Raw genomic sequence first — 27,997 nt, 5'->3', positions numbered from 1 at the left:
CTCGCGCCACTTCGCCGCTGACACCTTGTGCTCGCGACGCGCCGCCCGGTGGGGGGGGGTTTGCGCGCTTTAACCGTTTGAGGGACCGACTTTGACCCCCATTGCTTTCTTCGTAAGTAATCGTTTACCTTCGGCTCTCCTCACGCAAAGAAAAAAGAAGAGCCCCCTCACCCCCACCCCCACCCCTCTCCTCCTCCTCCTTCCCACCCCCCCACCCCTCACCCGCTTCCTGTGGGGGTGAGGGGTGTGTGTGTGTGTGTGGATGAGGGACTTGAATTGTGCGGTGGAGAGACTCCAGACAAAAATCGGTGGATAGAGACTGGGATTGTCCTCCTCAGACCAGAGAAGGTTGAGTGGGGGGAGATGATGATGATGATGATGATGATAAATAATAATAATAATAATCCTTGCATTTGATATAGGGTTGTACCCGTCTTCGAGACGCCCCGCCCGCAGCGCTCCGTTGCGTGTGTTTTTTTAAGCGGGGCGAAATATTACTTCGACGGAGACTTTTAACGGGAGGTCTTCAAAATTCAAACGAGTGAGGTGGTGGGTTGGGTTGAGGTGGGTTGGGTTGGGTTGGGTTGGCGCGCGGGGTGGGTGGGTGGTGGTGGGGCGGAGGGTTGGTGGATGGAGCGGGCGGGCGTGAGACCGCCAAGTAGCTTTCTCGAAAGGGAATTGGTAGATTGGGTCATTCCGTCCTCCGCAGTTGGCCGCCCCGTTCTGTCCACTTTGCAGCGTGTTCCGGGAAACGCTTTGAAGCGTCGTTAACGACGTGATGAGGCGCGCTACGTTGGATGCAAGGGTTATTCTTATTGTTGTTGTTAATTGGATGGGTGCTTGGAAAGGAAAAATATGCAGGGCTATGGGGTAAGAGTGGGCGAGTGAGACTAGTTGGATAGCTCTTTCAAAGAGTGGGCACATGATGGGCCGAATGCCCCCCCTCCCCCCCGACCCTCTGTGCAATAAGGTCCTAAATTGCTAGAGTTTGTGGTGAGTAAAGGCGTGGGTGGGTGACAGCAACTGAATGAAACCTGCGGATAGAGGTTACTGACTGAAGGAGCATCGTTGACCCGAACGCTTTGGTTCTCCTCCTTACCCACTTGCGCCGTTATGTCGGCCACATCGTAAACCTACCTGCTGAAAGCGCAAATCTGACACTAACTGCAAAAGAGTGGAGTCCTGTAACGTATTGGTTAGGAGATTTATCAGGGACAATACCAGGGATGAGTGGTTAGGTCTATGAGCCGAAACTGGAGGAACTGGAACTTTTTTTCGTAGGAACAAAGAAGATTGAGGAGTGACCTGATCGAGAGCTTTAAAATTATGAGGGATTTTGATAAAGTCAATAAAGAGAAATTAATTCCACTGGTCAGTGAGTCAGTAACTAGAGGGCATGTGGAAGTTAGGACAGAGTGGTTAGAAACAGTAATTGAGGCAAAGTGCCAGGAGCAGTAATTGAGGCAAAATCCATTTTTGCCTCAAGAGGGAACTAGATAGATACCTTAAAAAGAGTCAACTGTATGGGGAAAGGGCTTGTAAATGAAACAGAAAGGATTGCTCTTGAGGGAGCCAGCAACAGACATGATGGGCCAAATTCTGTGGATTGTATAGAATTTAAAGCCATGCAGGGTGTCGTGGGTGTATGGTAAATCGGAAAATGCCTCTTGATGCTTACCAGCGTGGAGCCCTGTAGCTCAGTGGTTAGAGCACTCGCCTTGCAAGCGAGACACCTGGGTTCAATTCCAGGCAGGGCGAAACCTTGGGCAAGTTTCCTTTCTCCACACGCCTAATAATAATTCCTCCAAAACAAAGCAATAATAAATTGGTCATTTTCAATCCACGACTGTTTTTTGTGGGACACTGCAGTGCTCAATTGGCTGCCGCATTTCGCCCACATATTTACGGTCAATTCTCTTTACAGTCTATTCTGTGAAGCGCTTTGAGACGTCGAGAAGATATGAAATGCGCGATATCAAATGCAAGGATTATTATTATTACCAACCCATACAACCTAGTGGCTCTGCCACTAGACCCTGGCACAAAGTAAAGGAGCATAGATTCCCCTGCTCTGCTGTGATTCTTGTGATTCTCATGAGGTCCTGTAGTGTATTGATTAGAGCGCTCGCCTCACAAGCGAGAGGACCCAGGTTCATTTCCCAGGCAGGGCGAAGCCGTAGGCAAGTTTCCTTACTCCACACGCCTCTGCTTGCCTAGCAGTAAGTAAGGAACTTGGTTGTCAGTTGATTGGTCAGTAAATTGAAAGGAGTAAGCTGTTCTCTGCACCAACTGCTAATAACAAGACTTCATTTAAAAAAAAGGCTTTTGACAAGAATGTTTCCTTTATTATTATAATTGAGATTATACTTTGATCCCTTTGATTACGAGATTAAAGCTCTGAAACCAAACTTTCTCGCTTACACTCAGCACATTCACGACATGGTAAGCTTTGGGTCAATCCTGTAGTTGAAAACATAGTTCAAGTAATGCTGATGGGCCTGTGGATGGTCTATGTAATGCATGAAATGCCGACAGAGTGACAATTACGAGTATGTGTTTAAACAAGCTTGACTGTTTGGATGAAATATGTAATTTAGTCACTGATTTTGGCAGTAGACCTGAATCTTTGTTACTACATTCACAGGTGCACAATGAACTTTAAGAATAACAATAACAACAAATTACATTTGTATAGCAGCTTTCGTGTTAGTAGAACGTCTCAAGTTGCTGAAGAATAATAATCCTTGCATTTGACCCACCGTCTTATCATGTCGTTGAGACGTCTCAAAGCGCTTCACAGAATATAATAATAATCATCCTTGCATTTGACATAGCGCTTTTTCACATCTTCTAGATGTCTCAGGGCGCTTCACGACTGTTCATGGGACACTGCTGTGTGCAGTTGGCTGCCACATTTCACCCACAAAACATACAGTCAATTCACTTTATAGTATATCCTGTAAAGTGCTTTGAGACATTTCCCCAGTATGAAAAACGGCATATCGAAAGTAAGGATTATTATCATCACAAATTCCCTTACAGGGCTACGATATGAATGCCATTGACACTCCTTAGTGCTGATACATTTCAAATGCAATTTAGAGCCAATGTAACTTGGCGTCAGAATTTATCATGATCAAATTCTTCACTTTTGTGAGAATATTACAGTAAAACACGTTTAATAATGTTTCCCTTTTCTCTGTTCTACAGCTGGCATTGAGAGTTATGGGTTGTAGTTATGGAATGCACTGAGCTAAGAAAAAAGGACACAATCGCTGAGGCAAAAATGGAGCTCCCGCCTTCAAAATTAATTGAGTAAGTTGTACAGTAAAAAAAACACAAAATAGGATAACTATTATCATTCCACTGGCGTTTGTATTCCATCAAGAAATGTTAAGGTGATAAGATACTGGAGTTAAAATGCAAGGTTTGATGTGCTGATTATCAGATGGTTAGGACAGCTATAATTCTTCACTGTCCACAAGAGGGACACTTTTTCTGCCCATTTGACTTTGACAATAGTGGGTGGTCTTGAAGCCAGCCAAGTGGCAGTTTACAGGATAGCTTGACTCAAATTTATTAAGCTGGACAGCTGTGTTACGGTCAAACCGGAGGAGCTGTATGCAGTACATGATTCTGCTTTTGGTGCTGGAAGTGAAATTATATTGTTTTCGGTAAAGCAATAAAGAGTGAAAAGCCTGATTTATACTTCCCGCTCCTAATTGCTTGGCCAGAGGCTGAGGAACTAAAATGCCGAGCTCAAATATCAGCTCTTATAAGCGTTAGGCAAGATTTCCTACTCCACACATCTCTGTTTACCTAGCAGTAAGAAGGCAGCCAGTTGTTAGTCGATTGGTGGATTTCTTTGCGAGGGGTATTAATCCCTTCAAAAATAAATAAATAATAATTTGGTCACTTAATCTACGACTGCTTGTGGGAGACTGCTGTGCGCAATTGCCTGCCTTGTTTCGCCCACAGAATACAGTCAATTCACTTTACAGTATATTCTGTGAAGCGCTTTGAGTGTCTTGAAGACATGATAAGGCATTATATCAAATGCAAGGATTATTTATTATTATTATGCGCCTGCATATGTACTGCAGCAGAGAGAATCCCCAAAGGAGGTTCAGACTCGGGCTCCAATTCAGATACCAAACCCAGGTTCTGGAATTATTTATGTTTATAAAGGATTCAGTGAAATATATTGCAAGTTTTGCAATGAATTTCACCATCAACAGTACAATACAAACCCAGCAGAATTGAGCACATCACCACTGAAACTCTTATGTCCTACAGTGCAGCGCAGAGAACATGCTGTTCAACATTGTGTTATATTGATTAAAGCATAAAGGCATTCTGTACACTCTCCTTCCAGTGATCATTTTGTAGAATTAAAATGAATTATCAACTCGTTTATATTTGCCTCGTAAGCAAGAGGACCCGGGTTCAATTTCTGGGCGAGGTGAAACCTTAGGCAAGTTTCCACATACAACAACAAAAAAAATTACATTTGCATAGCGCCTTTCATGTTGAGAGGACATCGCAAGGCGCTGCACCTCTTTTTACCCAGCAGTAAGTAAGAACCCGGTTTTTCGGCAATTGGCAGATCGCTTTCCCTCCAAAAAGTAATAATTTGGTCACTCTAGTTTTTCCAGTTTACCTAATTTTGCCTCATAATTCAGTCCCTCCATTGTTACGGAGTTGGGGATCGCACCCACAGGTAGCCTTGTTTTTATAAAAAAGGTTCTATGATATTTTTGTTTGTATTTTAAAAAAATTCTAAATGTTAAAAGAATTATGCAGCATAATTTCAGTAATAAGCTTATTCACCAAAGCATAAAAGGTCATTTCTACCCAAACGGTTGTTGGAATATGGGTTATTGACCTGCTTACTCCCCAATCCACTGCCTCCGCTCGACTGGCTCCGGCCTCCTGTTTGTCCCTCATTCCTTGCGTTTCAGCTACTACATCCCAAAACTCTGGATCACTCTTCCTCTCTCCATAAGCATTGCCCCATCCTTCCCTATCTTCAGGTCACGACTGAAGATCTTCCTCTTCAGCTGTGCCTACGGTCACCTCCCCCCCAGCTCAGCATTGTGCTCAGCCACTGTCAAGCGCTCTGGGACATTACCCTATGGGATGGGCACTGTGTAAATGTAAATTATTGTTGATTATGTCATTCAAAAAGGAATTGGATAAAACATTTGGTGAGATGCAAGCATTATTTGTATCAATGGGAATGAGAGGGGAAATGGATGGGAATAGATAGCTCCTGTAAACGAGGTAACCAGTGTACACACAATGGGGATTGAGCTGGGAAATGGTATTGATGTGGATAGCTACTGTGGGGAGCTGGCATGCTCAGACACAAAATGGGCCCAATGCACTTTGGTAAAGATATTTTTATGTGATCTTAAAATTCTTATAGTAGTACATAATTTATTTTTAAAATTGTATGTAAGAATGTGCCTCTGGACGGTGTCATGTGGGACTCGAGTACCTTAAAATACCAATCAAGTGGCCAACAAAACTCACCCACTGTGGAAATTTAATTGGAATGTCAGTCGAGACTGGAATTTGAATCTCTTAGTGGGAGGGAGTCCAGTGCTCTGCTGCTAAGAAGTATCGAGCTTTCACTGAGCAGAAGTACATAAAGGTAGGCTTGAATTTTTTTAGTTAAAAATAAATATATAGTCAAATCAAGGCCAATAAATTGAACGTAGGGAAAAAGCAAATCTTGTGCTAGATAAAAGCTGTAAACACCAAAACGTTGAGACAACGGCATCTATCTATCTGCATGCTGTCACATTGCAGTGAGCAATAAAAGTGGGATAGGCTTACAGCACCATGAATACTTTATGAGTCCTGTCAATTCAACACTGCAAATTGTTCAATAACAACAGATGCACCCTGCTTTCCAAATGCAATCAAGTACAAACCAGAATTACAGCATCTGAATTTGGTTGCTTATTTGTGATTTTTTTCAACGATTATATTATTCGAGGCCCCTTGTAAAGGTGGAGTTTACTAATAATATAATTTTTAAACAATTTAACGTCAACTTGGATCTTTCTCACTGTAACTCTTATATAATAATAATAATAGTCCTTGCATTTGATATAGCGCTTTTCACATCGGGAGGACGTCCCAAAGCGCTTCACAGAACACACTGTAAAGTGAATTGACTGTATATTTGTGGGCGAACGCGGCAGCCAATTGCACACAGCAATGTCCCACAAACAGTCGTTAGATTGAAAATGACCAATTTATTATTGTTTTGTTTTTTTGGAGGGATTATTATTAGACGTGTGGAGTAAGGAAACTTGCCCAAGGTTTCCTGCCTGGAATTGAACTCAGGTCTCTCGCTTGCAAAACGAGTGCTCTAACCACTGAGCTACAGGACTCCACAATCTAATATGGACTCCATATTATTATTATATATAATAAGGATTATTATTATTCCTCTTTATTCCTCTTTATTACTTTTCCTATTTAGGTTTCCTATTTACTGCTAGGTAAACAGAGCCGTTTGTGTGGAGAAAGTTAACTTGCCTAAGGTTTCTCCCGGAAATCGAACCAGGGTTCTCTCGCTTGTGAGGCGAGCATGTTAACCACTACGCTAGGAACTCTTGATGTGGGCACAGGATAATAAGCAGGAATGATTACAGTAACTGCTCAATTTAATCCTACTCTCCTGTTCACTTCCCACGTCCTTTAATATTCCTCCTCACCAAACAACCATCAAATTCCCTTTCAAAATAAGTTATGGGCTCGGCTTCAGACTGCAATTTGTGACGGAGTATTCCATATTGCCACAACTCTATGTAAAGAAATATTTGACAACTTCCCCTTCTTTGTGTGAAAAATGTTAGGCAAGTTTCCTTACTCAACACGCCTCTGTTTACCTAGCAGCAAATAGTATCCCAATTGTTAGTCGATTGATTGACGAATCGCTCTTACGGGGGTAATAATCTCTTCATAAATAAATAAATTTAAAAATAATAACCATTTGGTCACTCAATCCACAACTACTGTTGTATTCAATGGCTGCTGACTTTTACCCACAAAATATAGTCAGTTCAGTTTACAGTACAATCTGTGAAGCTCATTGAGATGTCTCAAATCAAATGCTATTATTATTATTTGTCTCTATCAAATGCTATTATTATTATTTGAATCACTTTGGAGATCAATGTATGAATGACTGTTTTATTTTCAAAGTCTAATTAATTTCCATAGATTGTTCCTGAAATCATGGATGTTGATCTGTTAATTGCTGATGGCGATGAGTTTCTCTGTTAATTGTGTTGTGATCTGAATGTTTTTCAAGCTGTTCCCAAGGGCTGTTGTAAGCTGCTTATTGGAGAATCAATAATTCTGCATATATCCCTGCTCAAGGCTGAAACATCCTCCATTCAAACGTAATCCTTTTGCAGTTTAGTGACATTTTTCAGTTTGCTTTGTTTTTCTGGTAGCTCAATGGGGCCAGAGACGTATTCTTCAGTGAATCTTCATGGCTGCATATTGCTCTCCCACTGGGAATTGAGTGTAATCATAATAATCCTTGCATTTGATACAGCACCTTATCATGTCTTTGAGGTGTCTCAAAGTGGTTCACAGAATATTTTGTAAAGTGGATTAACTATATTTTGCGGGAAAAACGAGGCAGCCAATTGTGCACAGCAGTGTCCCACAAGTGTATTGAATGACCAAATTATTACTCCCGGAAAGCGATTCATCATTCGACTAACAACTGGGTTCCTACTTATTGCTAAGTAAACAGAGGCTTGTGGAGTAAGGAAACTTGCTAAGGTTTCGACCCTTCCAGGAATGGAACCTAGGTCCTCTCGCTTGTGAGACGAGTGCTCTAACTACAGGAATCCATTTTATACATAAGCATCCTCAATTGGCTTTACATCTGTGGGTTATATTTGAACTTTCACATCTGACAAAAGGTTTTCTCTTGAGCTTTACTGAACTTAATGTCTACTGATCTCAGTGGACGTCAGACTACAGAATAGAATTAAACTACCAATTGAATAACTTTTTAATAACTTAGAGGTATAGGACACGGGGTCAATGGAAAAAGGGTTACTTGGCTTTTGATACTTCTCCATCATTTCTGGATATCCACATAACAGCATGTCTGTAGCTATCTAGATAAATTTATCATTCATCAAGCAGGTTTCCTTACTCTACACACCTCTGTTTAATACCTTTAAAAATGTGTGGTCACTCAATACACAACTGTTTGTGGGACACTGCTGTGCGCAATTGGCTGCCGCAGTTCACCCTCAAAATCCACTTTACAATATATTCTGTGAAGCGCTTTAAGACATCTCAATGATGTGATAGGGCGTTATGTCAAATGCAAGTATTATTATAAATGTGGGGCAGCAGCTTGTTGTTTCCTTTCATGCTGGGTCTCCAAGAGCTGTGCCCACTTACAGTCAAAAGAAACAGATAACTGATGAGGAAATTCATGCCTTACAACACAAGGTGTAGATCGTCCAAAAATGCTTGATAAATTGTTCCAGGAACTCTGCTCCAGACTCTTGCTTATGACCACCCATAAGACATGCTCAAGGAGCAGTGTATAACATCTCATACAAAGCCACACCGCCTTTTTTCCTGCCCTAAGGAAGTTTCCTGTCCCACTTTAAAGGCCCTCTACTTTTGCCTGATTGCTCTCCTTTCCTTTCTAGTTACCTGGACTGAGTCCCTCTTCAGGGGATAGTAATAATAATCCTTGCATTTGATTTAGCGCCTTATCACATCTTCAAGACATCTCAACGCACTTCACAGAATATACTGTAAAGTGAATTGACTACATTTTGTGGGCAAAACTGAGTGGCTTCCAGGCTTCAGTTTGCTTACAAACTCATTGCGGAAATAAACATCCCTCTCTAGATATTCAAAGGTTGACCTCTTGACATAGAATCTGAATGGACAGTGGTCTTAATTTCCCAGGAAACGCTGAGCAGAGGGAGTGGGCAGGTTGGTATGGTAGACTGCAAAGGTAGGGAGGAGAAAGATCTTTCAGGGCTTTACAAGCGAAGACCAGGATCTTGAACTCTATGCTCTGGTGGATGGGGATCCAGTGGATCTGGGCAAGGGTGGTAGTGATAGGGTCACAGAACTTGGTGTGAGAGAGGATGCGAACTGCAAAGGTTTGAATAATCTGCACCTTGTGGAGGGAAGAGTTGGGAATTCTGGTGACCAGGGAGTTAGCGTAGTATTGAACTTTTAAGGGACCATTTTTGCGCAGAGACCAAATCGATTTGCAATGTCTGCCTTTTTACTGCAATGGTGCAGATTGATTTCCTGACAAACCTCTGGCTTGAAATGGTTTCAGTAGCCACGCGCGAGCACAATTTCCTTCAAAATAGTGTACGGAATCCGTACTAAGATGCGAAAAGCAACATCACTGTTGAAGCGACACGAAAAGCCGAATGTAAATTGGGCTTTGGCTGAAGTTGATGCAACGCAACGCAACATTATATTTGTGAAGCGCCTTTCACGTCGGGAGAACTTCCCAAGCCACCGAGAAGTTAAGCGGAATAGATTGAGGGGGTTTTTTTTTTACACACACACAGAGAGCACAGCGCAGAAACAAGCCATTCAGCCCGACTCGCTCATGCTCGTGTTCATACTTCACAGGAACCTCCGCTCCTTCTGTTCCTCTCAAGCACGGTGTCGGGGTTCTGCGTGTGCCGGACACCCGACCGCCCCCCCAAAGAGGACACCTCGGACAGTTTCCACGGGATATGCTGAAAAGTGTTGGGGCTGTATTTTGTATTTTCCATCTTTCTTATGTAAAGACCGCAGCTGGTTACCCAGGAATCAGCTTGCCCTGGTTACATAACAGCGTGACGCCCGAGTGCCAGGCTTTCTGCGTCAGGAATCGTTCTCCTTTCAATCAAAATAGAAACGCGTTCGAGTCCAGTCAACTACCTGACTGACCGCTGAAAGAATTTATTCTGTCCTGATGGGGGGGGGGGAGAAAAAAAGGAGCAGAAAAGTCAAGTGTGTGTGTCTATATATATATATATATATATAAATTATATATATAGAGAGAGAGATTTGAGAAAGAAAATGTTTTGTGTTGGACTTTGTGAACGTCAGGAGAGAGGGAGAAATTTTTTTTAAACCACAATCTTTAGCTTCTCCGTAGGTGTCAGCAAACGCTTAGACCTTCATTCATCTGAAGCGTCGCAGTTAATTAAACCTCTGCCGAAGGGAGTCCGGGGATCTCGGATCTTTGACAGCCATTTGAGTGCAGAGCACTGTGTGTTTGGGTTTCGGGCGGTGGTGGGGGGGGGGGGGGGGATGGAGGGACTTGGCTCGAGGCTGTGCTGAGCTATTGACCGAAGCAGTTGCATCAATAAGTTGCACCGATAAACAGTTTCATCAATAGGATGATCTCACCCCTTGAATGGCACACACCACTCGGTGGTGGTGCCTGTGTTTTTTTGGACGCCTTCCCCCGAGGGTTCATCACTTCCCCCTTCACTGCCTCGCCTCCACCAAGCCCAACCCCCAGCTGATGGACGTGTGGGGTGAGCCGATGGGAAAGGGGAGAGGAGATGGCCCCCACCCCCCACCCCCCTCCAGATTGGGTGAGAGTGAGAGGAACAAGCCTGTGGGAAGGGGGGGGGGGGGGGGGGTACCTCCTCTCACTGCTTCGCCCCCTCCCTCCCCCTCTCTCTCTCACTCTCTCTCTCCAGCTGCAGAATCCTTTCCTTTTTATGAATGAAACGTCGTGGATCGCTGCAGCGCCAGTCGCAATAATCATCCATCTGCTCAGAAGAAGAAGGAGAAGAAGAAGAAGATCCATCGTTCCTTTTAGTTATTTATCCCTTCAGCTATTAGCCATTTTTCCCCCCCAGTTGATTTGCGTCCCTGATATTATTCATTTTTTTAATTTCAATGTAGAATATTTTCCTGGTGGTGGCAATGGATCTAGTTTATCCAATACCCCTTTGTCTGGGTAGGGATTTGTTTTTTTTTGGAGGGGTGGGGGGGGGGGAATGTTTAGTTTGGTGGTTTTGAGTTCGTTTTTACGTTGTGACTGAAGGATCTCTCGTGTAAAGTCAGCGTTTTTGTTGCAATGCCCCAATGATGTTTTATTCAGATGTTTCTCGGGTGGCCACAATGATTAGACCCTCCGCCGTTTCCTGACCAAGAAACAACGAGGATCCTTCACTGTTTGGGAGATCCACTGCCTCTCTGACGAACGTACCGTTTCCTTGGATGTTTTTTCTGCTTCTATTTTCGGAAGATAGCTGCTTTTCCCATGTCTCTGCCTGGCCACTCAGTGACTAAATTAAGAGCGTTGTCCTGGTGACAGGATTCGATAGCAAAACGGAAAGGGTAAGTACAGAACAGTGCAGTCCTCTGCTCTTCAGCAAAGCACACAATCTATCTCTGGTATTTCCATGTTGTAGGTGGGCTACATGCAATTCTTTGTTGGTTTAGAGACTCTGAAGCAGGCTGGTGGGTTTCCGCGCGTGGCTGACACCCCCAAAAAGACTGTGGACTTGCGCAGCGAGGGGCTACACAGCCTTCAGTTACCACTCAATTACAATAATAACCCTTGCATTTGATACAGCGCCTTATCGCGCCATTGAGACGTCTCAAAGCGCTTCACAAACTATATTGTAAAGTGGACTCGTATTTGTGGGCAAAAAGCTGCAGCCAATTGCACACAGCGGTGTCCCACAAACAGTCGTGGATAAATAACCAGTTTTTTTTTAAGGTATTATTACCTCCAATTTACTAACAACTGGGTCACTACCTACTGCTAGGTAAACAGGTAAACAAAATAGCACTAGCTGTAGCTATTTCAACCCCAATTTCAATAGCTAGCAGTTTCTGATTGCATGTTTAGTCACCAGATTCCTCGGGAATTGGGTTAATAAATGCCCATGTTTGTATCAAGTTGTCACAAGCGAGAGGTCCCGGGTTTGATTTCCGCGTAGAGCAAAACATTGGGCAAGTTTCCTCACTCCACACACTTCTGTTTGCCTAGCAGGATGTAAGAATCCGGTTATTAGTCGATCGCTTTCCGGAGTAATAATCCCTCAAAAGAATTGGTCAATTCCATGACTTTGTGGGACACGGATGCAGTTGGCTGCCACGTCTCGCAACAAAATACACAGTCGATCCACTTCATGGTATACCCTGTGAGCGCTTTGAGACGTCACAAACAATGTGATAAGGCGCTATACCAAATGCAAGGATTATCATTATTATTATTAGAACTGTCAAGCCTGGGGCATTATGAATATCCCATTTCCCATGGGGATGTGATTCAGAGATCATATCTCTCTGAAACGTGTGTAGAGATTCTGTCTGATGTTTTAGTGCAATTACAGGTTATCTTGACACTGGATAATAATGTAGAAGGTTAATAAGGTTCTATCAGTATATTTGTGCTAATGCTGATAGACAGCAGTAGTAATTGTACTCAACCTCTTATTCACACATACCTGTATTTAAATATTTCAATCCTATTGTTTGCCAATCAGCAACATTTTAGATTTGATAATAATATCCTAGTATAGCGTCTTCGCAATGTCTCAAAGTGCTTCACAGAATATACAGTGAAATGAATCGACAGGATTGAGTGACAACATTTTTTGTAAGGGATTATTGCCCCCGGAAAAGTGATCCACCAATTGACTAACAACCGGGTTCCTACTAACTGCTGGTAAAGAGAGATGTGAGTGTGGAGTAAGGAAACTTGCCTAAGGTTTCACCCTGCCTGTGAATTGAACCTGGGTCCTCTTGTTGCGAGGTAAGTTCTCCAACCATTACCCTACAGGACTTCACAACCTAATAAATATAACCTGAGTAATATTTTTGCTGCAGTTTCCTCCTAGGCAAAGGTATTCCTGTTCACTCAGCTTTCCTGAAAACTAGCAATTGCACATTTTGAAGATTACTGTGTGGTACATTATTCAAAACATAATTTTCTAGGGAATCCTGCAGACCTAAACGTACGCTAACAGCTTGCAAACTAGTCAGTAATTCTTTCAGATCTTGACTTTCATTGTTGCAAATTCTAGTCATGTTTACGTTTTTGTAATAAAAAATTATAACATTTGTTGTGGCACCAGGTTTATTCTGAACGAGTAAAAAATTGGAATAAAAGAAATGCTGTAGCAAATGAAAGTTTGAGACTTCCTCCTAATAGGTGCAGTATAAATGCAATTTATTAAGAACATAATGGAGTCTTGTAGCTCAGTGGTTAGAGCACTCGCTTTGCAAGTGAGAGACCTGAGGTCAGTTCCAGGCAGAGGGCGAAACCTTGGGCAAGTTTCCTTACTCCACACACCTAACAATAATCCCTCCAAAACAAAAAACAATAATAAATTGGTCACTTTCAATCTACGACTGTTTGTGGGCCATTGCTGTGCGCAATTGGCTGCCGCGTTCGCCCACAAATATACAGTCAATTCACTTTACAGTGTGTTCTGTGTAGCGCTATGGGACGTCCTCTCGACGTGAAAAGCGCTATATCAAATGCAAGGATTATTATTATTATTAATAACACTTGCATTTGATAAAGCACCTTATCAAGTCGTTGAGATGTCTCAAAGCACTTCACAGAATATACTTTAAAGCATAGTGACTGTGTATTTTGTGGGCGAAATGTGGCAGCTATTAGCGCACAACAGTGTCCCATAAACAGCCGTCAATTGAGCGACCAATTTTTTTTGAGGGATTATTATAGGCGGAAAGCGACTAACAATCGGGTTCCTACTTACTGCTCGGTAAACAGGCTTGTGGAGTAAGGAAACGTGCCCGCCCGGGAATCAAACCCGGGTCCCCTCGCTTGTGAGGCTACAGGACTCGTATCTGTAATGCTAATGTTCCTGGTTATAAATTATGTAATTACACTTCCCTTCATTGATCCCATATTCATCACGTTTATGATTCCAGTCTCCTGGGTTTCATGTTATGCTACTTAGGGGCAGAACTCTTGCAATCATAATACTCTCGTGGGAGGGCAAAAGTACAACAACAAATTGCATTTATATCACCCCTTTCATGTCCGAATTGCACAATAGTAATAATAATAAACCTTGCATTTGGTATAGCGCCTTCATTTGTCGGAAGGATGTCTCAATGCGCTTCACATGATTTACTTGAAATGGAGAAATTGTATTTTTGGGCGAATACATGAAATGTTCATAGTTTGTGAGCAGTCTGTACCCATGGCAACGATTCAATGAGAGTTCGAAAGACATTGCTATTTGGGAAAGGAATGGCATCATGGCATCATGATTTAAAATATTAAAACACAATTTAAATGGGATAGATCACAGTTAGCAATAAAACTAGATATTTAATAATAGACCTTGCAATTGATATGGCGTCTTATCACATCGTTGAGATGTCTCAAAGCGCTTCACAGAATATACTGTAAAGTGAATTGACTGGATATTTTATGGGCGAAACGGGGCAACCAATTGTGCACAGCAGCGTCCCCACAAACAGTATTGGATTGAGTGACCATATTTTTTTAATGAATTATTGCCCAAGGTTTTGCCCTGCCTGGAAATCGAATCCGGGTCCTTTCGTTTGCAAGGCAAGTGCTCTAACCAATAGTCTATAGGACTGTTTGGCCCCTCTAAGTGTTCGTGCTGCATTTTGTGATATGTAGATGTGTGACAGTTTTTCTCAATCTCATGCAATTCAATTTACATTTATATAACTCTTTTCACGTCAGATGTCTCAAACGCTCAGCACTACTACCAGCCGGGCAGTCTGTCTCGCAGAGTAGACATCTGATGTGGCACGTTTTGTTTTTCTCTCTCCTGATCCAATTTTCTCTCCTGAAGGAGACCTTGAATCCCATTCCCAAGTGGCTAATTATTCGTGGAGTCCTGTAGCACAGTGGTTAGAGCACTCGCCTCACAAGCGAGAGGACCCAGGTTCGATTGCCAGGTGGGACGAATTCTAAGGCAAGTTTCCTTAATCCACACACCTGTTTACCCAGTAAGTAGGAACCCGGTTGTTAGTCGATTGACTGATTGCTTTCCAGGGGTAATAACCCCTTCAAAAATAATAATAATTTAGTTATTATTAATAATATAGCAATAATAGTAATCCACGACTGTTTGTGGGACACTGCTGTGTGCAATTGGCTGCTCCATTTCGTCCACAAAATATACAGTCTTTACAGTACATTCTGTGAAGCGCTTTGAGATGTCTCAACGATGTGATGAGGTACTACATCAAATGTAAAGATTATTATTATAGAACCTATGCCCTATTGTCCTGTTGCCTTGGTGTATCTGAAAGTATTGTTTCAAGTTTACTATATTCTATCAAGCAACTTGTATACCTCAATTAGATGTCAGATGTCTCAAAGTGTTTCACACAAAATACTGAATTAACTGTATATTTTGTGGGCGAAACACAGCAGCCAACATATATAGTTCCTTCCAGGCTGGTGGATTGCAATTTATAAGTGGAAATAAATTTGCAAGAACAACTACTTTCATTTATGTAGCACTCCTCACACAGGATAGCATATCAGAGCTAAAAACAAAATGATTGGTATTAAAGTGGTGCCTTCCTTTTCCTTCCCTTCCCTTTAATTACTTTAGTATTAAAGTAATCCCTCCCCTCTCCCTTGCTTGGTATCTGACCCCAGCCTTTGTAAAGCAGTACGCTCGCACATTACCCGACATGAAAGGTGTTATATAAATGGAAGTTTTTTTGCTGCAGTACTCTTTAATCTGTAACCTTCGGATCTGTACAATAATATCTCTGTTCAAAGAGAGTTTGGTCGTGTGCCAGTGGAATCAATAATTTAACATTCACCCATTGGATAACAACAACTTGCATTTACACAGAGCCCTTCATGCGGGGCAGTGTCTTGGCCGCTTAACTGTGGCAGAGCCTGAGATAAGCATAGTTGAAGAGGAAGGTCTGCAGTCTAAAAGAGGGAAGGCGGCATTGAGGGAGAGAGTTCCATAGTTTTGGGGCATAGTGGCTGATCGGTAACCGATGGCGGAGGGGACGAGGGACAAGCAGGAGGCCGGAGCCAGCCGAGTGAGAGCAGCTTGTAGTGGAGTGGGGAGAAAGCAGTTCACAGAGGTGGGGAGGGTAGGGCACAAAGGGATTTGTAGACGATACTATAAACACGGCAGAAATATTACCAGTCTGTTTTGGTTTTCATTTCTTCAGTAGACTGTTGGTGACCTTGATGTCAAATCCTTCCCAGAGCTCAGTGGATCTGTTTAATATAATAGGTCTTCATAGTGGTATATAAGAAGCCCCCAGATTATGCGAATGGAGTCACAGGGAAGTAACAGATGGTATTTCAGCAGCATAAGGCTGTGAATTGAATGGAAAAACACAGAAATAATATTTGGGAGGCATTACAGCTGTACGTCGCCAGTTTGTTATGTAAAGCACTTGACATTTCTTGTCTGCGTTATGAGCAGCTGGATGGGTAGCAGATGGGTTGTGGACTAGCCTTCTGCAACCTCAATCATGGTTGTTTGACGAAGCAGTATTAACTGTTCGTTGAAGCATTCTACATTTCCTTCTCCAGCTCAAGCATTACATACACAGCTTTTGGAGTAATTTCAGTTTGTCTCATTCGATTGTGCTCTTGCCTCTGGGTCAGAAGCTTATAGGTTCAAGCTCCACATATGGGACTTGAATTCATATTCTAGGCAGTATTACACCAGCACTCCATTGTTCGACATGCTGTCCTTTTGATGAGATGTGATAGAGTAAAGAGGACAAAACTGTTTCCTGGCCAGTGGGTTGGTAACCAGAGGCCACAGATTTAAGATAATTGGCAAAGAACCAGAGGGGAGAATTTTTTTTACACAGAAAGTTGTTGTAATGTGGAATTCATTCCCTGAAAGGGTGGTGGAAGCAGATTCAGTTGCAGCTTTCAAAAGGAAATTGGATAGGTACTTAAAACTGGAAAAAATTGCAGTGCTATGGGGTAAGAGTGGGGCAGTGGGACTAATTGGATAGCTGTTTCAAAGCGCCGGCACGGACACACCGGGCCGATTGGCCTCCTTCTGTGCTGTAAGATTCTATGATTCTGCGTTAAACCAAGGTGACATTTACCTGTTCAGAGGAATGATAAGATTCCATGACACTTGCACAACGCGAGTTTTGTCCAGTGACTTGACCAACAATCTTCCTCAGGGTGTTTCTGGATCCTGAAAATGATTCAGCGTATATACTGCAAAGTGAATTAACTGTATATTTTGTGGGAGAAACTTTGTTCTATACTGTATTCTCCATGCATATATTAGGTCATCATAATTGAGTTAAGACATGTTACTGTCCTTCTCCTAGAGATGAAAGCTTTGGTCATCTTTTTTGGTAAAAAGTCTGATTGAAACATCTTTATTTTTATTTTAGCACTAGTCTGTTGTATGTTGTTTCAGCAGGCTCCAGCCTGCATCATGTAACCCACCCGGCCTGTCCCACGATAGGCAGTCGGGCCTTCAGCCTCTCTGCCCCCACTCTTTGGAACTCATTACCACAATCCATCCACCTCCCTCCCTCCCTTTCCCCCCTTCAAGGCCTGTCTCATGACCCACCCTGTCCTGCACCCCTCTTGATCCCAACCCCTCGCTTGGGTCCAAATCCCTGACTGTCCAGCGCCTTGGGACGTCCTCCCGACGTGAAAGTCGCTGTGTATGTGTAATTTGTAATTGTTTTTGAAAGTTCACACTATTGAGCTTCCCAAACAAAAGAACAAATTACACTTGGATAGCGCCCTTCACATTGGAAAGATATCCCAGGGCACTGGACAGTCAGGGGTGCTGTATAAAATGCATCAGAGATGATATTTGATAGATAATCACTTGGAATATGGTCGCACGCATGCCAGTTTCTCCCTCCGCTCCGATTTCCTCAACTCTCCATTATAACCAGCGAAACAGCTGAGCCAGTTGAAATCCAGTCTGTGCCGTCCACACTGCTGTGGCAGGGAAATGGTTGTGATATGAGATGCTGGACTGGTAATGTTTCAGCTATCACTACACGCAAACAAAATCCTGGGGAATGACATTTTCTATTTTTATTAATAAAATTGTCTTTGCATTTCCTACATTTTTAGCAGGTTTCTTCCCGGCAGTGGCCCCTTGTCTCACACTTTCCTCAGGCCTTGCATTTGATGTAGCGCCTTATGTCGTTGAGACGTCTCAAAGCGCTTCACAGAATAAAGTGTAAAATGAATTATGTGAAATGTCCCACAAACAGCCATGGATTGAGCGACCAAATTATTATTTATATGGAAGGTATTATTACCCCTGGAAAACGATCCGCTAATCGACTAACAAGGTTCTAAGTTACTGATGGGTAAACAGAGGCATGTGGAGTAAGGAAACTTGCCTAAAGTTTTGCCCCGCCTGAGATTCGAACCCGGGTCCTCTCTCGTACAAGATTCTTTTGACATATTTATTGTCTTTTAACACAATTATTGCCTCCTCTTTGTGTCTAGACCACAATTGATGGATTCAAACATGGATTACGAGAGGCCAAACGTCGAAACCATCAAGTGTGTCGTCGTGGGAGATAACGCAGTGGGAAAGACTAGGCTGATATGCGCCAGAGCTTGCAATGCCACTCTCACACAATACCAGCTATTAGCCACGCACGTGCCAACAGTGTGGGCTATTGACCAGTACCGTGTATGCCAAGAGGTGAGTTCAAATGCAGTAAGATTGGTCCTGCAGTAAGATGCATGTAAGATGCGTGGAGTTGTGCGGAGTCCTGTAGTAGATCAGTTCGAGCAATCGCCCTGCAAGTGACTGGATTCGGGTTAGATTTCTGGGCGAGGCGGAACCATAGGCAAGTTTCTTACTCCACATGCCTCTGGTTATCTTGCAGTAAGTAGGAACCTAGTTATTAATCAATTGGCAAATCGCTTTCCAGGGGTAAAAATTCCTTTAATTTTTACCCCTGGAAAAAATACACAGTGAATTCACTTTACATAAACTCTGTGAAGAGATTTGACACATCTCAACGACATGATAAGGCGCTATATCAAATGCAAGGATTATTATTATCATCAACGACAATTTGCACTTTGTATAGCTCCCAATGTGCAGTTTAGTTAGCATCCCAGAGCGCTTTCAGACATCTGAAAGCGCTTTTAGACAGTTGGGGCAGGAACATCCCTTAATTCCCTAAACAGGAAACTTGCATCCTTGTTAAAATTGTCAACTAAATTGTTCTTGTTTTTTTGTATAGGTTCTGGAACGTTCTCGTGATGTAGTAGATGACGTCAGTGTATCGTTGCGTCTCTGGGACACATTCGGTGATCACCACAAGGACAGGCGGTTTGCGTACGGCAGGTACAGCAAAGTCACAGCTCAACAGCGACAACGGGGGTCAGTTTGAGTGGGAAAAATCCCCACCCCCCCTCATTCTCACCCCTTCCCCATGTTTCCAAGCAGTCAGTTACGCCAAACACAACATAATGATTAGCGCCATGAGAAATCTGAGCTTCCAAATATTTTGATTGGAATAAATAATTGGAGTTGAGGCACATGATCTAATAGATCTAATAGAATGGCAGAACAAACTTGAGGGAGTGAATAGGTTTCTCCTGTCCCTAATGTTCCTGTATGTTTCGCTTTATTAAATTTATTAGATTTATTAAATCTATACACCACCACAATTCAGAATTCTATTGTTTTGCACTGTTTTGTACAGCTGGACATTGGAGTAGTGGCTTCAAACCGGTCTCAATGTAGCGATTGTGTATTCAGCGCAGTGCAGCCTTCAACGTGCAATATTCATCTGTCGTAGAGCTATTCTGAAACCGCTCAAACGTGGTGATCCAGTTTGCATCAATCTAAGTTTCTTCAGAAGATTTAACTAGGTTTTTCCTCTGCTTCACCCTCAGATCCGACGTGGTTGTGCTTTGTTTCTCCATTGCAAACCCTAACTCTCTGCATCACGTGAAGACCATGTGGTACCCAGAGATCAAGCATTTCTGCCCGAGGGCGCCTGTGGTTTTGGTGGGATGTCAGCTGGACTTGCGATACGCTGACCTGGAAGCAGTTAACCGTGCACGACGACCTCTTGCAAGGTATTGTGAAGGAAGGAAGCATGGGGCGAAAGTGATGTAATAATTACTGATAATTGTCACATTGCTAATTGTGGAGTTCTGAGTTGTTAGAACACTTGCCTCGTAGGCAAGAGGACTGGGGTTCGATTCCCGGGGAGGGCAAGTTTCCTTACTCCACATGCCTTACTCCACCTAGCGGTTTACCTAGCAGTAAGTACGAACCCGATTATTGGTCGACTGGCAGATCTCATTCTGGAAGTAATAATCCCTTAATAAATAAATAAAATAATAATCATTTGGTCCCTCAATCCATGATGATTCTTTGTGGGACACTGCTGTGCACAATTGGCTGCCACGTTTCGCCCAGAGTCAACGCATCCACTTCACTTTTGTGAAGTGCTTTTAGACTTGTCAACGACGAGATAAGGCGCTGTATCAAATGCAGGGATTATTATTATTTTTATATTGGAAAGAATTGCATAAATATTTTCCAAATTGGAAATCAAACTCATACCTTGTTTCATTTGCTTTCACAGGCCAATAAAACACAACGAGATCTTGCCTCCCGAGAAGGGTCGTGAGGTGGCCAAGGAGTTGGGAATCCCCTATTTCGAAACCAGTGTGGTTGCCCAGTTTGGCATCAAGGATGTCTTTGATAACGCCATCAGAGCAGCATTAATTTCCAGGCGACACCTCCAGTTCTGGAAGTCCCACCTCAGAAATGTTCAAAAATCTTTGCTGCAAGCCCCCTTCCTGCCCCCCAAACCCCCTCCACCCATCATCACTGTCCCATGTCCTCCCAAAACTAGTGAAGAGCATCCAGCCTGCCTACTAGCTAAACCACTCTGTGCGGACGTCATCTTAGTACTTCAGGACAAAGTTAAAATCTACGCTCATAAGATTTACTTGTCTACCTCTTCCTCGAAGTTCTACGACCTGTTTGTGATGGATCTGAATGAAGATCCAGAGCCGAGCAGTGAAAGGTTTGTCGGCCACACTGGCAAGCAAGGCCGGGAGTACTTGATGAGAGCTGCCAGCTTTGATATCAGCGAAAGCACAGATGACAGTCCAGCCAACCACTCCAGCTCCAATCTGAGGGCCTCGACGAGTGATGGCATCTTAAAACTGAACGGTTCGGATAATGGAGCGCAAGGAAAGAGTGGGTTCAGGAGGGGAAAGATTCTGTCGTCGTGGAGCAGGGCTTTTGTCAGCATCCAAGAAGAGATGGCGGAAGATCCCATCACTTACAACACTCGGCTGATGACCGTGGTGAGGATGGACGACTCAGTCCAGCGGGATGCTTTTGGAGCTGTCATGCGCTATTTGTACGTAGGTCAGCTGGATGAGAATGAGAAGGACCTGATGCAGATCGCTCACATTGCCGAGCTGCTGGAGGTCTTTGACCTGCGTATGATGGTGGCCAATATATTGAACAATGAGGCCTTCATGAACCAAGAGATCACCAAAGCGTTCCATGTCAGAAGAGCGAACCGGGTCAAAGAATGCCTTGCTAAAGGGACCTTCTCAGGTGAGCGGCTTTCATTGGGTTTTGATATAAAATTAGGGCGAAAACTTAGGCAAATTTCCTTGTTCCACACCGCCTCTGTTTAACCGGTTGTTAGTCGATTGGTGGACTGTTTCCCGGGTTAATAATCCCTCAAAAAGAAATGTAGTCACTCAATCCACAAATGTTTGTGGGACACTGCTGTGTGCAATTAATTGGCTGCCGCTTTTCGCCCCCAAAATGTACAGGCAATTCCCTTTACAGTATATTCTGTGAAGCGCTTTGAAACTTCTCAACAAATGCAAGTATTATTATTAAAACTCATGTGTACTTAAGACAAAAATGCAATTCTTCATCATAGATTCTTTAGCACATTCTACAGCGCATGGAAACTGTTATGAAACAATGTCTTTTCACCCTTTATTCCCTGCAATGGAATAACCCAAAGAATCTGCTGTCTGATCTAACTAGGATCAGTTCCTCGAACCTGCTTTATTAGAGAACACTGCTTCGATATCATTCTGCAGGCATTTCTGAGAAATCCTTTTTTAGTCCCCGTGGATTTGATTTGTACGCATCAAAAGAATTCATTATAGAGTTAGTGCTGTTCTCTCGTCTAGGATTATGAATAATAATAATCCCTGCATTTGATATAGTGCCTTATCATGTCGTTGAGATGTCTCAAAGCGCTTCACAGAATATACTGTAAAGGACAGTGACTGGATTTTTGTAGGCGAAACACTTATTATTATAACATAAAATTATGCTATGGATAAATCATTTTTTAAAATCGCTGTATTGTTACGCCAAATTGTTGAGAAGTTGTCCTTCATGTTACCTCGCATTTTTTAATTAATTGTGTAATCAGTTGTTAGGTGCTTGAGGGATTGCTTCCCGAGGTTAACAATCCCTTCAAAAAAATAATAATTTAGTTATTCAATCCACGACCGTTTGTGGGACATTGCTGTGTGCAATTGGCTGCTGCGTTTCACCCACAAAATATACAGTCCATTCACTTTACAATACACTGTGAAGCGCTTTGAGCCATCTCAAAAACGTGATAAATGCTATATTAAATGCAAGGATTATTATTCTCCAGTTTTCAGCTGAATACAGTATATCCATTAACATGTAGTAGAATCAGCGATTTGTTTCAGCACAGAAGGAGACCATTCAGTTGTTGTGTATATTCCCAGTTTTCTGCTTATTCCCATTCCCCTCCTTTTTCCCGGCAGATGTCGTTTTCAAACCAGATGATGGAACAATCTGTGCCCATAAGCCTTTGCTGATCTCCAGCTGTGACTGGATGGCAGCCATGTTCGGAGGTCCATTTGTGGAGAGTTCAACCAAAGAGGTAAGTCAGGCATTTCTTCTTCTAAGGCAACTCGCCTCACAAGCGAGAGGACCCAGGTTCAATTCCCAGACAGGCCAAAACCTCTAGGCAAATTTCCTTACTCCACACGCCTCTGCTACCCAGCAGGAAGTAGAAATCTGGTTGTTAGTCGATTGGTGGATCGTTTTCCAGGGGTAATATTCTCTTCAAATAAATAATAATATTAATTTGCTCATTCAATCCACGACTGTTTGTGGGATGCTCCTGTGCATAATTGTCTGCTGCATTTCACCTACAAAATACACGGTGAATTCACTTTACAGTATATCCTGTGAAGCGCTTTGAGACATCTTAACGATGTGATAAGGCGCTATATCAAATGCAGGGATTATTATATAAAAATTGTTTTTGACTTAAATTTAAATTTTTGGAATCATAACCCGATGTCAGAGTGCAGACAGAAATATCTCCTGCTCTGGGGCATTAACGGCAACGAATCTTCCTTCCTGCAAAATATTTGCAGCCTTCGTGGAGGTGAGCTCCAATACGTGGCTGTACTTTGCCCTTCTTCCGCTTTATATAATACAGCTTGTCATAATTTCCACAGACCAATCATTATATAAATATGATACGATGCAGATTGTGCACATCTCTTAAAGCCTGCCTGCATACCAGGTCAGAACTGATGTCAGCTGCAGATTCCAGAATGCCTTTGTTCCTCTTTCAGTAATAATTGAAAGAGCTGCTGTCACAATGAGCTGCACAGTCTCTGACCTTCATTGCTTTGTGAAGAGCCGGCCTGCTAACTGCCTGAAGGTTGTAGCACTATTTTTGGAACTGTTGAGAGAACAACAGCGTATCTGTGTTATTCAAAGACTGGGTGCAGCGGTGAAGATCAGCATAACCGCTCAGAAAGCGTGTGTTTAATATCTCTCAGGTCACGTTATGTTCATTCAAAGATGTAACAGCGCTGAAATCCTTTGTTGTGATATGTACTTTCAAGCTTTGCTTTAATCACAACGGCCTTTTTTTGGGGTCAGTTGGGTGTCTGACACATGTGGAAAACCATCACAGAGTCTCCAAACCAAGCTGAATATTTCATGCATCCAACCTACACTTGGAAACTCCAGAGATAGATTGCTGAAATGGAATGCACACTCTCTTTCTCTCTCTCTCACTCCCTGGAGGAACGCCCCCTGCTTACATATTTCCGGAAAGTATTAGGCGCAGGTTGGCGAGAGGCAAGGCTTGGGGGGGGACCCAGAGTGTGCGTTGGGGTAACTGCTGGAGTCTAACCAGCTAAAACCACATAGCTTGCCATTGAGTGCACTGTCTGGCAAACTTTCCCGCTGCTTGTCCAGCTAGGACCACCCTATCCAATAGGGCTTTGACTTGTGGGGTTAGGGATTTGGCTTACATGGATCTTGGACGCTCCAATAAAACTATCCCACATTGAGAACAATGCCTGCGGAGCAGGGTCCATTTGCATCTCATTCACTGTGTAAAGTTTGTCAGAAAGAAAGGATTATTATTAAAGGATTTTAATAAAAGATTATTATAAAACTCTGAACCTGGCTTTACTCTTTTGACAGGTGTCCTTTCCAAACACAAGTAAGAGCTGCATGCGGGCAGTACTGGAGTATCTGTACACAGGACAATTCTGCTCCAGCCCGGACCTCGACTGCATGGAACTCATAGTCCTCGCAAATCGCCTCTGTCTTCCCCACCTGGTGGCGTTAACAGGTGCACATCACAGCCTTGCCATTCTGTGTTTGGAAAACCCTGGGTTCAATTATACGCCCATCGCTACACGTAGCCATCTTCTCATTACTTCTTCAGTCTCGTAGCGTAGTTAGCGTGGTCACTTCACATGCGATAGGACCTATGTTCAATTCCCGGGCGAGTCAGGGCGAAACCTTTGACAAGTTTCCTTACTCGAATCACACACCTGCCGCGTTTCGCCCACAAAATATGCAGTCAGTCAACTTTACACTATATTCTGTGAAGCGCTTTGATACGTCTCAACAACATGACAAGGTGCTATATCAAATGCAAATATTATTATCTTTTAAAGTTGCTGCTCTGATTCGTTACAGAACAGTACACAGTGTCGGGGCTTTTCGAAGCAGCAAAGCAAGCCGTGGACATTGACGGAGATGTTCTACTATATCTGGAAATAGCACAGGTAGAAAATACAGTAACAACAGGCCAGCATTGAGGTCAGCTTGGGAAGGATATTGTCAGCTCTCTCTGTATCCGCTTGAATGCTGGAGGAATAACATTAAAACATACAGATGCTGGAAATTTATAACAAAACTTCCCAACAGGTCAGTTAGTCTTTGGAGGAAAAAATAGATCAGATTAAAACTTGTATTTACATAGTATTTTTATGTTAAATTATTTTTGAGTGCTTTGACATATTGGTTAGAACACCGGTCTCACAAGCGAGAGGACACAGGTTTAATTCACGGGTTTAGACAGGTTTTCTTACTCCACGCACCTCTGTTTACCCAGCGGTAAGTAGGAACCCGGTTGTTAGTTGATTGGTGAATCACTTTCTGGGGGTAATGATCCCTCCAAAGATATATCTTTATAATATATATATTATATGGTCACTCATTCCACGACTATTTGTGGGGACCCTGCTGTGCGCAATTGGCTGCTGCATGGTCCACAAAATTTACAGTCAATTCACTTTACAGTATATTCTATGAAGCGCTTTCAGACGTCTCAAAAACTTGACTAGGCAGTATATCAAATGCAAGGATTATAACTAAACCTCAAAGCACTTAAAGAAAGCAGAAGACGTGGAGCAAGAGGTGAATGAACTTAGAACTAACTAAAGGAAGTCAAAGTGATATGGTTTGTAGGATTTTGAACGCTAGGAGAGAAGGAATGAGGCAAAGTGGTTTTAGGAGAGTTATTAAGTCTGTAGTAAATCTTCCATTCCATTTCCCAATATTTTTCCATTTCCCTTAATATCTTTACGTTTCGCCAACAAAATATACAGTCAACTCACTTTACAGTATAAAGCACTATGAGATGTCTCTTATACTTTCGAGTATAAAGCGCTATAGCAAATGCAAGGATTATTATTAGTTATCAAGAATCAATCTACCACTGTGCCAGGTGTGTCAACTTGGCTCAGTGATAACACTGGGTCTAAAGGTTGTGGGTTCAAAACCCATGTCATCGGGACTTGGAGTCATACAGTTTAGGTTGACGCCCAAATGCATGGCTGGAGCGGTGTTGCATTGTCGGAAACACCATCCTTTGTGTGAGCTGTTAAACTGAGGACCCATCTGCCTGTTCAGGTGGACGTTAAATATCCCGGGGCCCTATTCGAAAAGAGAAGGGAATTTCTCTCTCCTGGTGTCGTGCGTTAAAGGTGGATATGAGGGTGGTGGTTGTTGTTGTATTTGTGTTCAACAGCGTAGAATTCCTACATTTCCTAAGCTGAAATGAAATGGTGTGTTATACAGTCGATCCATATCCAGCGTTTAGCTCAATCATGGAATTCACCTGTAGCCCCCACTCTCTGGAACTCCATCCCACAGTCCCTCCGCTTCGTTCCCTCCCTCGCCTCATTCAAGACCGTCCCAAGACCTTTCTCTTCGACCGCGCCTTCGGTCACCCTCCTATCCCGCCCTGCCCTCCACACTCCTGATCCCAACCACCAGCTCGGGTGCGATTCTCTAACTGTCCAGCGCCTTGGGACATCCTCCTGATGCGAAAGGCGCTGGACAAATGTAATTTGTTGTTGTTGTACCCGTTTGTTCCTGTGCAGTTCCACTGTGCCCATCAGCTATCCGAATGGTGCCTACACCACATCTGTACCAACTACAACAACGTGTGTCGTAAGTTTCCCAGAGAAATGAAGGCAAAATCTCCTGGTGAGTCGCCAGGGCATGTTTACCTAGCAGTAATCAGGAACCCGGTTGTTAGTCAATTGGCGGATCGCTTTCCGGGGTAACAATCCTCCAAAATAAAAAAAATTGGTCACTCAATCCATGACTGTTTGTGGGACACTGTTTTATTATTAATGGCAGTCGTGTTTCACCCACAAAATACACAGTCACTACTCTTCAGAGTATATCCCGTGAAGCACTTTGAGATGTCTCGACGACGTGAGAGGGTGCGATATCAAATGCAAGGATTATTATTATTATTTATCTATTTTTCAGAAAACCAGGACTATTTTGAGAAGCACCGCTGGCCTCCCGTATGGTACCTGAAAGAGAACGATCATTACCAGCGCACCCGCAAGGAGCGTGCGAAGGAAGACTACTTGTACCAGAAACGCCAGCTCAAGCACAAGTGGTTTTTCTGGCACTCCAGCTCGCCGTCTGCCTCCTCTCCCTCTTCCTCCACTGTAGTTTGAGACTCGGGCCTGGCTGGAGCGACTGTTTTACGGATCACGAATAAGAATCCGCCACAAAAGTTGTTTACCGGCAGCTTGGATCAGTGTGGTAAGGCTTGGCCTGATAGCTTGGCTTGGCACCCAAAACTGCCCCCTGCCCCCGCCCCCCCCATCCAGCGGTAACTTCTTTCTCACATAAGAAGCATTAAAGCCTGATCTTTGAGCCCACTGTACCTCAAATGCTGACGAGATTGCACAGTCGAAGGGGAGGCAAAACCATTGGTGAATACGACATGACTCCGTGAGCAGTGAGACAAGCTGTGAGGCAGCAAAGACTTGCATTTAACTCCCGAGCTAACTGTGATCTGGTATAGAGGATGCAGTTGTGGAAAGCATGCCCTGTACTGTACCATCTCCTGAGTCTAATTCTCTTTGCATGAACTCTGGTATAATCTAGGAAGCAGATTTGGGCACATTCTGAGGTGGTACAGTTCATTCATACAGTAATATCTGCTGTTGGAGATAAATAAATCAGGGTTTAAATTAACGGGAGATTATTAGATATAAAATATCTCCCCGCATAAGTATTTTGTGTAACTTGAATTGGTTGAGTTTGAAGGAAATATTTAAAGCAGTGATTTATAGTTTAACACACTGACCTTAAATACAGAATGTACTGATTTTGTACAAATATATATATATTATATAATATATAAAAATAAGTGAATTGAA

The 27,997-nt window shown here is 43.0% G+C and overlaps 1 protein-coding gene across 2 annotated transcripts; it reads left to right on the top strand.

Moving 5' to 3' along the window:
• The first annotated feature begins 19 nt into the window (after positions 1-19).
• LOC103190310 (rho-related BTB domain-containing protein 2) lies at positions 20-27,997 on the top strand. Of its 2 annotated transcripts, XM_042344542.1 has the most exons (11): positions 20-112; positions 3,211-3,315; positions 18,494-18,695; positions 19,246-19,349; positions 19,904-20,089; positions 20,605-21,596; positions 22,808-22,926; positions 24,498-24,648; positions 25,002-25,090; positions 26,693-26,798; positions 27,090-27,997. In XM_042344542.1, the coding sequence occupies exons 2-11, from the start codon at positions 3,239-3,241 to the stop codon at positions 27,284-27,286; spliced, it is 2,223 nt and encodes a 740-aa protein (XP_042200476.1). In that variant the 5' UTR covers positions 20-112; positions 3,211-3,238; the 3' UTR covers positions 27,287-27,997. The 2 variants fall into 2 exon arrangements, with proteins under 2 accessions (XP_042200476.1, XP_007909236.1); XM_007911045.2 differs by lacking the exons at positions 20-112; positions 3,211-3,315 and adding an exon at positions 11,016-11,373.

This window comes from Callorhinchus milii, unplaced genomic scaffold (genome assembly GCF_018977255.1).
Source record: "Callorhinchus milii isolate IMCB2004 unplaced genomic scaffold, IMCB_Cmil_1.0 Scaffold28, whole genome shotgun sequence".
NCBI lineage: Eukaryota > Metazoa > Chordata > Chondrichthyes > Chimaeriformes > Callorhinchidae > Callorhinchus > Callorhinchus milii.
This window is presented reverse-complemented; position numbering and strand designations above follow the sequence as displayed.